Source organism: Madurella fahalii (genome assembly GCF_045866475.1).
Source record: "Madurella fahalii IFM 68171 DNA, scaffold_6, whole genome shotgun sequence".
NCBI classification, from domain to species: domain Eukaryota; kingdom Fungi; phylum Ascomycota; class Sordariomycetes; order Sordariales; genus Madurella; species Madurella fahalii.
This window is the reverse complement of record NW_027263976.1, coordinates 684,589-698,969: the sequence shown is the minus strand read 5'-3', so window position 1 is coordinate 698,969 and position 14,381 is coordinate 684,589. Positions and strand designations below refer to the sequence as shown.

The 14,381-nt window shown below is 52.5% G+C and overlaps 4 protein-coding genes across 4 annotated transcripts; all 4 read right to left on the bottom strand.

Annotated features, from left to right (window-relative positions):
• Positions 1 to 163: 163 nt before the first annotated feature.
• Positions 164 to 596, bottom strand: MFIFM68171_10247 (uncharacterized protein; the record flags this gene model as incomplete). Its single annotated transcript, XM_071065666.1, has 2 exons — positions 164 to 222; positions 308 to 596. The coding sequence occupies 2 exons, from the start codon at positions 594 to 596 to the stop codon at positions 164 to 166; spliced, it is 348 nt and encodes a 115-aa protein (XP_070921767.1).
• Positions 597 to 3,942: 3,346 nt separating this feature from the next.
• Positions 3,943 to 6,954, bottom strand: MFIFM68171_10246 (uncharacterized protein; the record flags this gene model as incomplete). The annotated part of the gene is made up of 6 exons (XM_071065665.1): positions 3,943 to 4,094; positions 4,333 to 5,030; positions 5,108 to 5,313; positions 5,620 to 5,719; positions 5,782 to 6,283; positions 6,393 to 6,954. The coding sequence occupies 6 exons, from the start codon at positions 6,952 to 6,954 to the stop codon at positions 3,943 to 3,945; spliced, it is 2,220 nt and encodes a 739-aa protein (XP_070921766.1).
• A 301-nt stretch (positions 6,955 to 7,255) lies between these two features.
• Positions 7,256 to 8,912, bottom strand: MFIFM68171_10245 (uncharacterized protein; the record flags this gene model as incomplete). Its single annotated transcript, XM_071065664.1, has 7 exons — positions 7,256 to 7,509; positions 7,575 to 7,751; positions 7,814 to 8,014; positions 8,065 to 8,150; positions 8,234 to 8,268; positions 8,322 to 8,561; positions 8,850 to 8,912. The coding sequence occupies 7 exons, from the start codon at positions 8,910 to 8,912 to the stop codon at positions 7,256 to 7,258; spliced, it is 1,056 nt and encodes a 351-aa protein (XP_070921765.1).
• Positions 8,913 to 10,134: 1,222 nt separating this feature from the next.
• On the bottom strand, positions 10,135 to 11,591 carry MFIFM68171_10244 (uncharacterized protein; the record flags this gene model as incomplete). The annotated part of the gene is made up of 7 exons (XM_071065663.1): positions 10,135 to 10,177; positions 10,247 to 10,876; positions 10,936 to 11,043; positions 11,121 to 11,162; positions 11,236 to 11,331; positions 11,390 to 11,445; positions 11,517 to 11,591. 7 exons carry the CDS (start codon positions 11,589 to 11,591, stop codon positions 10,135 to 10,137), a joined length of 1,050 nt encoding a protein of 349 aa, XP_070921764.1.
• Between the last annotated feature and the right edge of the window lie 2,790 nt (positions 11,592 to 14,381).

The following is a 14,381-nucleotide window of genomic DNA, read 5'->3' as shown; positions in this document are numbered from 1 at the left end:
AAATATGCAGACTTTTGCGTTCCTTCTGTTGACTGACAGGGACCGGCACACCAATTCAGGTAAAACAGCGTAGGAAGAATAACAACCTGTTAAAAGTGATATGACTCTTCGACTTTACTTCCCTGGAAGTAGGAAGTCCGAAGCCTTCAGACCCCCTCCACAATCAAGCATCATCCGAGAGAGCGCAACAAATAAAGTCCCTGCCTCCCGGACAAACAGGGGCTATGTTCCGTCTTTGTATTAGCAATCAATCTGGAAGGGGCGTCACGACCATCGGACGAGGGGATCCGATCTAGGTGTAACTTACGTTCCCCGGCCACGGGGATAACACACTGCTCACGCCACTGGCAGCTGGTACCGGGGCTCTGTCCCGGGCAGGGACTGATCTGGCAGCCCCAGATGTTGGCCGGATCGTTCGGGCATGGCCAGTCGGGCGCCGATCCTTGGATGGGGACGCCGCCCCATCGACTCTCGCAGACGCCCCTGTCGAGGCAGATGCAGCCCGTCTGGCCCCAGAAGGATGAGCACCGGCCGCCGACAGCACCGTGGATGGCGGCCGGTAAGGACAGGAGGAAGGAAGCGGAGAGTATCTTCATGACGGAATCGACCCCTGGGTTTATGGCTCGGTTCTGTCCAATTCCTGGTTGCTAGCGCAGCAAAAGACGAGACGAATCGAATGCTTTACTATCCCTGGTAAGGCAATGTGAAGTCAGGGTTGACAGTTTGGTAGCGCTCGATCTACGGCAGGCGGAGGTCATATTTTACGGCGCTTACACGGAGAGGCTCGATCCATTTTAATACCTGTCGACTCCGACTACCATCCAAACCGGACTCTGAATCACACCGACGCTCCCGGATGCTGATTGCTGCAGTTAAGGTAGGCGCCGCGAAAGCATTGTCACGATGCTCGAGGCTTTCGATTACGAGAGAAGATTTCCGAAAAGAGCCACAATGAGACCTTGGAATACGTATTTTTAGTCAAATGCAAGGTATGGATTTGTGGGCTCGCACGAGCGTCGAACAGAGGACGGAGCCAGTAACTGATAGACGTCGATCTCAATGGACCGTGTGCTTTGTCTCTGGCCTGATCCTAAAAATAATAGTGACCCTAAGTGAAATCCAATGAGGGGGACACATAGCTTCCATTACTCAACACACTCTGGCATGTCGAATATTTGGTCCGTTTGGTGGTCAGCGGATGGAAACGATGAGTAATCAATGGCGGTCCCAGCCGGAACTACATTTGCCCCGAGGTGGGTAAGCAGTATGCAGATCATCTTAGCATAAGGTCGCGGAAGGATATGAGTGGCCCCCTAGGTATTTTTGTCAACCACACTCAACCCCAACCGTGAAGTTCTGTTTAGGGCTACCTCGGCCTACCGAGGGTTAAGAATGTAAATCGCTCGTCATACTACGTTGCTCGCTGTAAAAAGTATGTTATCTTATGAGGTATAACATGAGAAAAGCTCGAAAACGTCTATTCAGTCCGTAGAGCATATATTATATGCGTAGGTAGGGTCCGATCATGTTTCCTACCTTATACTTGATTGATCAAAATTGTATGTACATGGTCGAGCTTGGGAATACAAAGCCCCGAGGCAAACAGGATTGCCGGCTGGATGATAAATAGAGACAGATCGACCAGTTAAGCCCCATCAGTCTCATTACAACGTCAAGCAGAGATTTTAGTGAGGTTGGATACCAGTGTAACTCAACTGCCTCACGATTCACCTACAATTTCTCACATTTGAACTGCAACTCCAGCTAGAGCATTAGCCCTTAACCGGAATCTTTGTCGAGCCTCTGTGGAAATATAAATAATGCATGTTAGACGACAGTTCCGTGACACGTACACGCGTCGGATTCCTCGTGCATAGAACTCCTTGACAGTACACTTGTTCCCCTGGGCATGGCTTGCTCCTCGATGTGTAACCACAGCTGTCGCAGAAGCACTCTGCTTAGTCTATGACGCGCTGGCGCAAGTCGCCCTTCCAGTCAAACGTGTAATCCGCATGGGTACCGTAACCGCTCATGCCTTCAAAGCCTCATACAAATGGGTTGGGCGTACCCCTGGGCTACATGCGGTTCAATTTAGTCCGACCGTATCCTAGGGTGCCTCGTACGGGCGTTGAAGGATGCGCACCGGGTGCGATGGCAGACACGGGGAGCGTTTGGAAAGACAGCACAGTTCATGGTGTTGTACATGTGGGATTGATCATCTGGGCTACCGAGGATATTGCCATCCCAGCATCTACGTAAGTACCTTAGGTTTTTGTGGGCTCCAATTTTGTGGCCCCCAAGATTGCCGACTTTGTTAGACCCCTTTCCAATGTACCTTTGAAGGGCTGTAATCTCATAAACAAGTAAAACATACGGTTAGTTAGTTCATAGAAGCCAGTCAGGGTTCAACCCAGAAATTATACTGCGGTACTCGGGAACGCGTTGGTCGACGCATGGTCCCCTAATTAAGAATCACTTACCTTACCCACCGAACGCTCATGCAAGGTGGAATCCGCTCTTGAGGCCGGGGACTCTGGGTTCAAAACCCACGGATACCGGCTGTACTACCAGAACGCTATATCCCGGCGCACATGGCGCGAAACATCATTGTCATAAAACAGCCAACATCTAGCCGCCTCAGCTCCCTTCGCCATCATCAACGGTACCTCCTCGTCTCTCAATTCCAAGCCAAGGGTTCTTCGCATTTTTATCCTCTTTCTACTGAAAGCATTCATTATTGTTTATGGAATGCAGTGGCGGATGGCTCAGGGTGCCCCCTTTCCGGTCCCCCTTGGCTCAATCAGTTCTGCGCGCTACCTCGGCGATACTTCTCCTCGTAAGCCTGGGGTACTTGATATACTGCAGTGCAAGATCTGGAGCACACCTGGTTTCTGGTTATATGGTGGTATGGAGTTCCCGGTTTTGCCTGTCTGTCCCTTTCCCGATTTGCAAGATGCGGGCTGACAGCACCCGATGTAGGATCTGGTTTTTACCCGTCTTCACCAGGGTCTGCGCCCTGATTTTTTGGTCGCGCATCCCGCTCCCGGTTGTGCCGAGTTCGGATGGACGTCTTTCGCCGACATTATTGGAATTTTCTTGGCGGTATTTGGCGGCATAGCCCTCATGCTCGCGTACGGTCAGAACCGTGAATGCAGCACTGATGACTGCGATGCCCTTCGCTCTTATCCGGCAGGCCCATTTCGAGACACGGCTGCCTTCTTGTTATATGCTATTGCGTGCGTCGTTACTGTCCCGTTCGAGTATGCTACTCTTCATTTATCTCGTAGCCATTAATTCATTGACAGGACGGCAACCTTTTCCTCCACCGTCAATGGCTTCGTTCGGTGTTGTACGAGAAGGGATAGTTAAAGCTGCTGACACACCTGAAATCCTGGATAATCTTATATCTGGTTATTATTCTATAGCTAATTTTCGAAGCCTAGTACTGTTAATAAAATTGTTAACGTCGCTTCTCTCGATATTAGTTGTACGGCTTTACATACCGTCACGGCACGCTGCTTTCCTCTCTGCCGCTTCTATGAATTTCGTATTCTCTTCTGGAGCTACTCCCAAGTTTACGGTTAGCTGTAGGAGAGACGAAGCCCTGTTTTCTATCCATTAAGTAACAAACCTATCTGCTTCGTAACTCCTTAAATGGTATTTCGTTGGGAAAATAGCTTCTAGTTGCTGCTAGGCGTGGTGTACAGCAAATTCGCCTCTCCGACATTATCATAGGCTTTGCAGTTCACTTGTGGTTGACCGTTCGCCTTATGGCATAGCAGCATCAATACACTTGGCCTTGTAGGGCCTTGCTACCCGTAATAGCAGGGCGCTGCTTCCTACGGACTGGAGTTCTCACAGCGGAGGCAGCTGATGGTAAGGGAAAGCAATACAATGCCATCCAGCTATCTGTTGTCTTCTCAATCTGACGTAAGGTCTGGGCTACGTTGCGCGGCCAGATCGCCCGCCACCTGGGATTATGTTCCCACTCATGACTTCGAAGTCGAGCAAATAGACATAATCTTCAATTTCCCGAAAAACCTCTTGTGCCGCTCTCTCCAAGACTTGTTTGCCCGCTGCCGTTCGCTTGACACCTGGCTGTCAGCCGAGGTACTAGCCCTAGTACTCTCGAGCGGCGGTGCGGGATCTGAGCCTTGACAGGATCTCGCATTTTTGTGCGGCTCGTCCACCGGAATGACGGTAACCTGCACGTCCGCGGGCCCAACGATTGTCGTCCGCACAGCCCCCCCCCACGAGGCCGATCAGTCGGAAGAGAGACGGCAGCATGTCCTGGTTCAATCTGCTTCCGCTCACGACCCCCTTCAATCATACTCTCTGACTGCATGGATTCTTCGAACGCCATCATAAAAGACTGCGCACTCCTCTCGACAACAAGTGGGAACTGGTCGCTTCGGGAATTTGTCGCCGACGATGCATGCGGTAGAGTGTTCCACGTCTCGATACCCTTGTCGAGAACGATGCGGACCGGTGCGTCGGGCGTGTCAGGCAGGATGACGCCCGGCTGGACGTGCGACGACCCGAGCCGGTTGGGAATGCGTGTCAACGTCACGGTGCCACCGGCCGAGGAGCCGGTGGCCTTGAGCGAGAGGGTGGCAGCGTGACCTGTATTAGCTACCGTGACTTCGGCTAACTGCTCGCCGTGAACCTCTATCTGCTGGTTTCCTGATAGAACGGGGGGGAGGTGAGAAAGTAAGCTGCCGAAGATGCCTAGATCCGGGGCCTTGAGGGCTTGCTTGTCATTTTCGGATGGCGTGGTGGGAGCGTCCGGTTGTGCTTTTTCTTTCGCTTTGTGAAAGTGCATGTCCTCCCAGTCGCTTGCTGCTAAGAAGGACTCGGGCACACTGAAGACCAGTGGCCGGATGAGTGGTTTCATGTTAACGACGCAAGACTTGCCATCTGCCGTGAAGGCGAGGTAGGTGATAGCTTCATCGCCATCGGCAACTCTCTCGAAACTTGCTTCTGGCGCGTCAGTACGTAGCTTGGAGGATTCGGAGGGGTGGTTAGACACACTAGACGTGTAATTCCACAGATATATCCCGGTTTCTCCTGCGAGGGCTATGATGGGTGGCGATGGGTGGAAGCTAACTCAAACTCCTTCTTGTCTCGACTGGGGTAGGGCGCTTCTAACCGTCTCAACCACTTCAAACATTGTGCGACGAGGAACGGCCGCGTGGGATTCTGAGTATCGAACACACTGACATAAATCGGGGAGGACCGTATCTGCTCCACAAGGTAGATATGATCTCCGGTGTCGTCGAATTCCAGCCAGTAGAGTAACACGCGCTCCCACCCCTTTCACGCGCCAAGTCGGTGATACTGGTCCATCGAGTAGCCACCTGCGTCATCCCTCGGCAACAGCCAGAAACTGTGATTTGGTCTTCGTTCATCAAGAGGAAGAATTGCTGAGGTGTAGCCCCAAGATAAGTCGTGCTCGTCAAGAGTGTATAGCGTTCGCAGGACGACGAAGCTTTGGCAGTTTGGGTGTATAGCGAGAGGGAGCTGTAGAGCACCGAGAGATAGAGTCTGGTATATTTGTAGGAGGACCTCGGAGGGACTCAGAGGAATTTCCAACACTCCAAGCCGCGTTTGCTTAGTAACTTCAAACGCCTCAATCTTAGCGACCCAGCCTCGGGCATATGTATCATTGCTGAATATGTCTTCTCGCCTTTGGCTGTCCTGATAACAGCCGAGAAACGCTCTAAAAATTGCGCACCAAATTAGCTCCCGTTTCAGCCACGAGAAGTGAGTTCTATGACAGACCTTGTCGGATAGACGCTGAGCACGACGTCGCGCTTCCCATCATGGGCGAGACGCGAGATCTTGTTGATTGGCTCGCTGCTAATATCCGTATTCGATGATGCCAATGTGAGCAGGGGCTTGACTTTCATGGCCGGGTTGCCGAGCTTGCTGGGGAAGAACGCGCCGATTTCTTCCCAGATACAGGACGGGGCCACTCTCAGGCGGTAGTCCCACTCCCGTGCGATCTTCTGGAGGCATTCGCCCAGTTCCCTCATACTCGTAGCTAGTGATGTGATGCAGGCGAGTGACAATTGAGAGCTGGCCAACTCCGTGGACCAGCTGAGCAGAGGTCCGTACCGTATCGCATGGCGAAAAATATAACAAACCTCGATCCAGATCATGATCGCTCTGGGCGATGTGACCAGATTGTTCAGCACGGATATGAGCGACGTATATACCCCTGCTAGCTTGGAACTCGTAGTATTCAGCTCGGTCCCGCCGAGATGGATCGTCCAATACGAGGCTGCATAGGGGAGTAAAGGGAATTTAGAGCGTAACTGCCCCTCGACTGTCCGAGTATCGTGTGCATCCGATAGTCGTTGTTGTGGGATTCTCTCCGTTAAATATCTCACCAGCTCTCGTGAGGAGTGCGTTCGCCACCGAAGGGGACGGGAGAAAAAGCACGCCCCTGAAGAGAGGTCCTCTGTCCAGTTCGCGAGTGTCGCTACCACTGAGGTACTCTCTGACTGAAGCGTGAATGAATCTGAGGGTCACCGAGGCCGAATCCCCACCTCGCATGGCCGCCATCTCCTGTTCCACGAGTCCTCCACAAGTGGTGATGACCGTGTCCAGAAAATCAGTTATGTCTCGCGAATCTTCGTCCATATCCTCCGTGGTGAAGGATATAGTTGCGTCCTGGAGCTCTAGTGAGTTAAGATCACGGTGGCTGAGTAACATCCACAGGAATATCTTTCCGGCCAACTCCAGAGTTGCCTTGCCAGCCTCAGCGATCTGGGTGAAAATCCGTTCGTACATAACCTCCAAGCCTTCTGGGACGTCGAGCTCAGATATGGCGATTTCACGCTTCGATGGCGTTAGGGCGCGGCATTTGAGATACGATATCATGAGGCGCGCCCACAAGAACATGCCGTCTGCACAGCGAGTGAGCTTCTTTGTGATGCTCTCAAGATCCATGCCGCGAGGCAACAGTTTGTTTTTCTGGATACGTTCCAGCTCGAAGCGGAGGTACTGTTGGACGTCGTGTACGTTGGAGTTGCCTACGGTGAGTGGCACCAGGCCATCTATGCCCTTAATGAGGGGTCCAACTGTAAGCCTGCTAAACAAGGCCAGGCTCACAGAAGGTAACCTTGCGAGATGGGAAAGTCTCGGCGCCAATTCTGCATCAACCGCGGCGCACTCATCCACGCCGTCCAGGATAATAAGCACCTCCCCTAAGAATGGTAAGCCACAGCAGATATCAAACAGCTCGCCCAGCTCAGCAAGGGGAGGCGGTGGGTTGGCCATCCGATGCAAAGTACATGGCGGAGGAGAACGCATCCAGCACACTCTGCTGTTTGGCGTATCGTTGCAGCATCTGGCTAAGTACTGCGCGGTATGCCTCAATAGCGGTATTCGATCGATACGTCAAGGAATCGAAGAAGAAGTAAAAGGTAAGGACATCCGAGCGTTCAGCTCTAAGCCAATCGAGGAGTGCGGATGCCAGAATCGTCTTGCCGCTTCCAGGCTTCCCTATTATGGATGAGAGGTTTGTACTGTTGGCAATCGAACCGAGTAAGGCAATGGGGAGGACTCACCGCTAACCCATAGATGGCACGGCTCATCTCCAGCCATCCCCTGCATCCAAGCCTCGAATGCTGACTCTTGGAAAATCCAAGTCGAGGTTCCAGGCAGGCGCGCTTGACGGGCGGCATCGAAACGAGCCCGAAATGATGAAGGAGCAAGCCAGCCCCGTATCCGATGGAAGAGATCATCTGGGGATGAACGTTAACAGGGCTGCAAAACGGAGAGATAAGATACTGCAGGTTTGACGTACAGTCGGCGTCTGGCTGAGGCTGCCTTCGCTCCGGGTCTCTCTGTTGCCCCGCAGGTTGAGCATCTCCCGATCCCTGGATCTGTAGGAGCAGTAGCTCATCCGCTGCCCGGCGCCTATGAACTTTCATCTGATTTAACGTTTCATCGAATCTGAATGGCTTCCAGACGGCCCTCGCGAGGACCCGAATTTTGCTTTTGGTAACTCCCCAGCGTCAACACTGTGAAAGACGAGAGCGACGGTTCGAGACTCACGTCCGTTGCTCCGGAAGAATATCTTTGTGACGCCGATCAAATACTCCAAGAGATCCCGGAAGACGTCTTCCAGAATCCCCCGTAGCCTTCCCGGCTCATCCTTGGAACACTTTTGCTCGACGTCTTTGAAGAAGGAAATCTCTTCTGTCAACTCTCTTAGGCTCTCCACGAGCTTCTCGAAAATCGCTCATAGTTGCTTGCGAGCTGAATTCATCAGTATGACGCTATTAGATCGAAGGTTTTGACAGAACACTGACCTGGAGAACCACGCGGATCCCACCCCAGACGGTTGCAAAATGAATCGGATCGACCTGGCACAGGACATCCAGTGCGCTGCACAGCGGGTGAAGTGCTTCTATGAATCGCCGGACGCCCTTCGAGTTCCCGTCGTTTTGTTCGATCAAGCGCAACTTGCTGATCCCGGCGAGGACCTGGGGGCCGTTGGTGCACTCGTCGAAAAGTTTCCTCTCGCGATCGGGGAGCTGTTCGATGAGGAACTGAAAGGTATCCGTCGTGTGTGTGATATGAGGTCGAGACTCCATCGCGCGCGGCCGGCGGTTCTAACAGGTATGGAATGCAAGAATCACCAGCCTACCTTATTCTGAGCCTCTGAGGGGATTTGCTCCGGAGATGGAGATCTTGTCTAATCTGGCGAGTTCAACTCCCTGCCCAACTCCTGCGTTGATGCCTCAGGATAGAAAATGCGCAGGTGGGAATCACGGGACCGGACAATAGGGGTCGAGATTAGGGCAGGGAAAACCTAAGGTACCTAGTCTCTGGCATACGGCCTCGTTTTTCTGGCTGGAGTGGCTGGCTTGGGGCGGGGCTTGTGTAAGTCGTCGTGGCATGAGTGCTGTTGTCGCGCAAAAGCGACGCCGCAATTGCTGTTGCAACAGCAATTGCACCTTAAGTATGACAGCTATAGATGTAGGTCACCTGATATTTGTCTTCTAGATGAGTCTGTGGCCGTTGCAAACATTTTTGGCCTCTTATGTAATTTTGCACTCTAAGAAATGGAATCGGAGGACCTGTCTAAAGACGTCGGTCAACAAGGCGTCCACAGGATCTTGTGGCTGGTAATGCCACGAGTGGCGTGCTTTGCTAACCGATCTGCAAAGGCCTTGTCAGTCCGTCTGCCCAAAACCTTGCCCTTTAATGCTCGGCTTGTTCGCGCGGGTAGAAGGCGGCCATACCCCCGATTGAATGAACCGCAATGCACAACTTTAAAAGCTTACTTGTAGGGCAAAATGCGTGGTTGAGGGATAACTTTCTGAGAAAGGATCTCTGTGCGGTACCATGAATGGAAGGAGCACGATGAATATGTACCTTTGACTTTACATTCGATCGGGTTGAAGAATATCGTGGTTACCTGAGTGATTATCTTAAGACTGACGGTGGCGACGCTTCCAATTGATATCCCACCGAACCTACAGGTGCCTCATCTGAAGACATCCTGGACAGGTAACTGTGTAACAGGGTAGAACCCACTATTGACGTAAAAGGACGGCTTTGATTTGCTACTGATACGCTTATACGCGTGGAAGACAAGAGTATAGTAGAGAAGTTGGTGATGTCAGAATTATGGTGTTGAGGAAGAGAGTGTGGCTCGCCTCTAGGCACTTAAGTGCCCATTGGAAACTGCCCACAATCGGTGAAGTGGGCAGAGCGCACGGATCGCAGAGCGATCCTTCCTCAAGAGACTCACTAATCTACATATCTTATCAACACGTGATATCTGTCCATCCCCCCGTTCTCAGATACGGGTATCAGCTACGGATACTAGCAGTTTTCCTCATTATGTAGTGGGTCAGCGTCACAGCTCCATTACCGCAGGAGATATAACATCATGGTTCTCGGCACGTTGTAGACCTGCTACCCATCAAAAATGCTGGTAGTTGATTAACTAATTATTACTTAGTCAGGGCGCTACAAATTGCGTCGGCGGGAAAATCCGGATCCCCATACCCAACGCCGGTGTCTGGCTCATCCGCATTCCACCAAGTTGCCATCCTCTCCTTTAGCCTTTCTTCCCTGCTACGTAGAATAAATCACTAAGTCCTCACCTAGTCCCTACGAACTGGAATTCTCTGGCTTTTGGCCAAACGCGGAAACCCTAGTGTAATCTCAGCGGTCCCTCCATGCTCGCACGTGGCCACGGGGAAGATGAAAAATCGCGACTTACGCTTCATAGTATGCATGATTTGTCCGGCTCTTCAACTCCTTGCGCACCGCGGCGAGATACAGCTGTGTCTCCGCGAGGTCCCATCCGTGCACCTCAGTCAGCACGTAGAGGGCAAAACCCTCGAGGCCGCTCTCGGTAGCGATGAGGTTGTAGTAGCCGACTTCCTTCAACTTACGGTCGGCCGGCCACCCACCCAGTGGCAGCTTGAGGCGGCGTTCTTGGACGTTTTGGAACCCGGCCCCCTTCATCCAGCCGATGTTGTTTCCGACAGTGGCGAAGGTACGGCCCAGCTTCTCGCCGGCCTGGACAAAGAGAGGCGCCCACTGGTTCCACGCCGAATCGGGCCCGACCGAGCCGTCGTCCGAGACGACGTTCAGGTCGTTGTCCATGTGCTCGATCCAACCGCCCGGCTTGAGACAGCGGTATGCCTCCTTATACAGGGCCGGCCAGTCCTTGATAGATCCCATCATAAGGCGCAGGTGGATAAAGTCGAAGTGGTTGTCGGGGTAGGTCCACGGGAGCTGGGCGTCGTCGAGCTCAAACTTGCAGTTTGGCGGCACCCAGGAGGGCTGGATAGGCGAGAGATCCGTGCCAATCACCTCGGCGGATGGGAACTGGTCGGCGAAGTCTCTCCAGAGGTGTTACTATTGTTCGCGCACTCCGCCGGGAAGGGGTTGGAAGCTTCATACAATGCCCAAATACCGGTTCCCGTACCAATGTCAATTACCCTTTGTGGATTGTCGGAGATGGGGGCGAAGTAGAGCTTATTATCCATAGCGACAAGGAGCATTTGGTGGCTAGAAAGATATTGAAAGAAAGGTCCCTAGGTAAGCGCGAGCCGAGACTGATCGAAAACGTATCGCGGATATCTCACTTCAAATCAAGATGTTCGTTTTGCCTTTCATCGTTGGGGCCCCTGGCAGTAGCAAGATCAGCCCATACGCGACGGCGGGATGGCGGCCCTTAGGGGCCATGGGAACAAAACACACCAGTACTCGGTCCCGGTATTGAAGTTGTGGAAAGTCCGGCCATGGATCCTCCGGTAGTCCATAATGCTTTCCGTAAGGGAAGCGGTGGTACTAGAGCTACGCACCACTCCAGTTAGGGTGCTTTTTGAGTTTCCAAGGCTGAACGGGTGCCTACCTGTCATTCTCCAGCATAGAATCAGTCTCATTGTCGGGGTCCTCATGGCTCGGGTCCTGTGGTATTTAGACAACAGTAAGCATTCCGAGACATTGACGTGCCTTATCAAGGCGGTTGTCAGCCGTACCACTGCAATGCCGGGCCTCGCGGATGTTGTGTCGCCCGCCGGTGGACGGCCAGACGTCTCGCCCGACGATGCCATGCCGGTTTAACGGTCGGAAAGCACGGGGCCGCAGGATACTAGAGGGGTGGTGGGGTTGGAGCGATACAGCTTGAGCAATCGCTCCTGTACGGGTCGTCAGGATTGGGAGTCTGATAATCTGGAACGCGACGGGGCGGGTAGGAGGGGCGTCAAACTGAATGCGACTCACCTAACCTTTAAGACGCCGGAGCGGGGACCTGCCAGGTCCCTGAGTTTCTCGAGCCAATCGCATGCAGCCACGAGAGCTGGAGCAGGGAACTGGTGCGCTAAACCGCGAGAGGATATCAATACTTATGCAGGGCCTTTACAGACTGACAGGGCGTTAGCAGACGGACAGGCATGCGGGGCCCATCATCCTTGACCAAAGGAGATAATTCCTGCTTGGTGTACACATGAACCCCGCTCGCCAAAACCGCTCGCCTGCTCTAGAGATGCAGTTTGACCAAGCATTGTTGACTTGGCTGTGATACATAGCGCAACCAACGACGGAACTGACTATGCTGGCAACTGCCGCTCTTGGGGGCTTTAAGCTTGATTTGTTCCATCTTCCCTGGTTTCTTAGTGTCATCCTCCGGTTGTCACTACTGCATTTAAGCGTGATTCAGTGAGGCTGCCGCCCTATATATTTTTTGGAGCACTAATGTGACCAAAATAGTAGTTTGACTGGTGTTTGGCAATTCGGAACCGACGAATCGATCCATTACCGGGACGGGCCGACCTAGGTTCTAGGCCGCCGACTCCGGATCTCAGCTTCCGGTATCGCGTGCGGGAGGAGCCGGGTTCACTGTGCACATCTCAGTGCTGACAGCTTCTGTTTGTATAAGTAATGTTGGCCGGTAACATCTCAAGTGCTCAGACCCGCTGGGAGTGGGGTACCGCATGTGCTTTTCCTACCCACTTTTACAGGCCATTTCAGTAGTAGTAAGCCAATAAAATCGCATGGGCAAAACTCATACCCAGCTGTAGGCTTTGTCTGGAGACCCAGACTCCATTGTACTGTACTGTACTGCGCTCGGGCCATAACGACCTGCACAAGCCCACGCCACCAACCAGCCCGCCCAGCCGGAAGAATGCGTCTGTGCGTCAGAGAACAACTACATACACGGTAGGCCTTTTTATTCCCTGTCCTACCAGCTCTTCCTCCCTGCTAAGTCCGCTCGCATGGATTGTCAAAAGCCCAACAACTCAACCCTCCCTCCCCAACAAGCCTGTCGCGTAGTTTGTCCAGAGTCCCTAACTTATGTGTTCTGTCAATATAATACCGCGCAGGTTGCGACGGCCCTAGTGCATGTGATGGAATGGGAGAAGGTGCGACTTGGACGGGAAGGATCGTAGGGAGTGTGGTAACATGAGATCATGGTAGCATCGCGACATAAAGTTAAGGAGTGCCTAAGGATACGCGACCGCAAGCGGAGAACCATCAAAGACGCGATGAAACTGAGAGAGAGGGGGGGGGGGGGGGGGGAAATAGGAAATTGGAACCGTTGCGGAAGACTTGCCAGTTGTCGTCGTCATCACTCATGCCGCAGCTGCCGTCGCTTTCTGGCGTTGTCAGGCAGGAGTTGAAGGAGACAAGGAGGGCGATCAAGAAGATGAACTTATAATAATGGGCGGCACACCAACCGGATTATTCACACTAATCTTACCTTTGTGGTATTTATTGATTTTTTTTTTTTTTTTTTTTTTTTTTTTTGTTTTTCCCTCAATGGTGGTAGTAAATAGAAACCCGGAACCGCCGCATTACCTGCCTGGAATTTGGTGAGCAGGCCGTTCTGCGAGCCTCTACCTCTCTAATTGCGAACCCACTTTCATTGACCAACTACAACTCGTTCACGAGGAGTAACTGAACGCAAGATGCCTCAACTAGAGTTGGAAAGTAAACAATTCCCCCTCCTTTAATAGCGCATACGATGCGATGAACCATTCTCATAGTATCCAGTGTTACCTCTCGGGAAAGATGGCCGCAGCGGCATCATGCGTTTCTGCAATAAGATTATAACACTCCAAGACACTGATTTGGGTTTCTTCGTATGTCGGTCGCTTCCGACGTTGAATGTATATGCCCGCGCGTTTCGGCAACCCAAAGTTCTAGCTTCTTAGGCACTCAGCTTAAAAGTGAGAACATACCCGCACGGGGAGGATTTCACACAGGGCCCCAAGATTCAAGCATCAAATTCCGAGCATGCCAGTAGGGTGTGAGCTGGAACAAATACACGAAATTGCCTGTTTGTGAGAGGAAGTTGAATGCTGTGTATGGGATGCGATAATTTGGTTTCAACGAGGCGGGCGTTAATGCTTGAATAGATGGGACGAGGGAAAGGTGGCGGCGGTGAATTGGCCACATGGGATCGGGGATGCAAACACCAATAATGGCAAGTTTCTCAGCGAATAATGATGTATCAGGCGATAGTACACGTAAATTAGGCTCGTCCCTAAATGACGTGGGACAACCCGCGGGCCACGTGCGGGCGGTGCAGATGAGCTCAAAGCAGCCCCCACGCACGGGGCTCGGGCTTGGGACTCGGGGCTCGGTAGTGATCAGGGTACCACGGAGAAGCGGAGAAACACCCGCAAGACATGATAGGCAATGGTCGGAGCATATGTAAATGTGCAGTGGATGCTCCGTACTCTGGCTGAAAGGGATCAAAAAATTCAAATCGCTGGCAGATCATCAAGCTGTCTCGAGGTCATAGAGAAGCCGCCAGAATTTCTCGCGATCAACGGTTCAACGGGAGTGGATATTGATTTGCATGCCGAATGCCCCCTGTAAAGCGGCCGGTTCCGAAACCC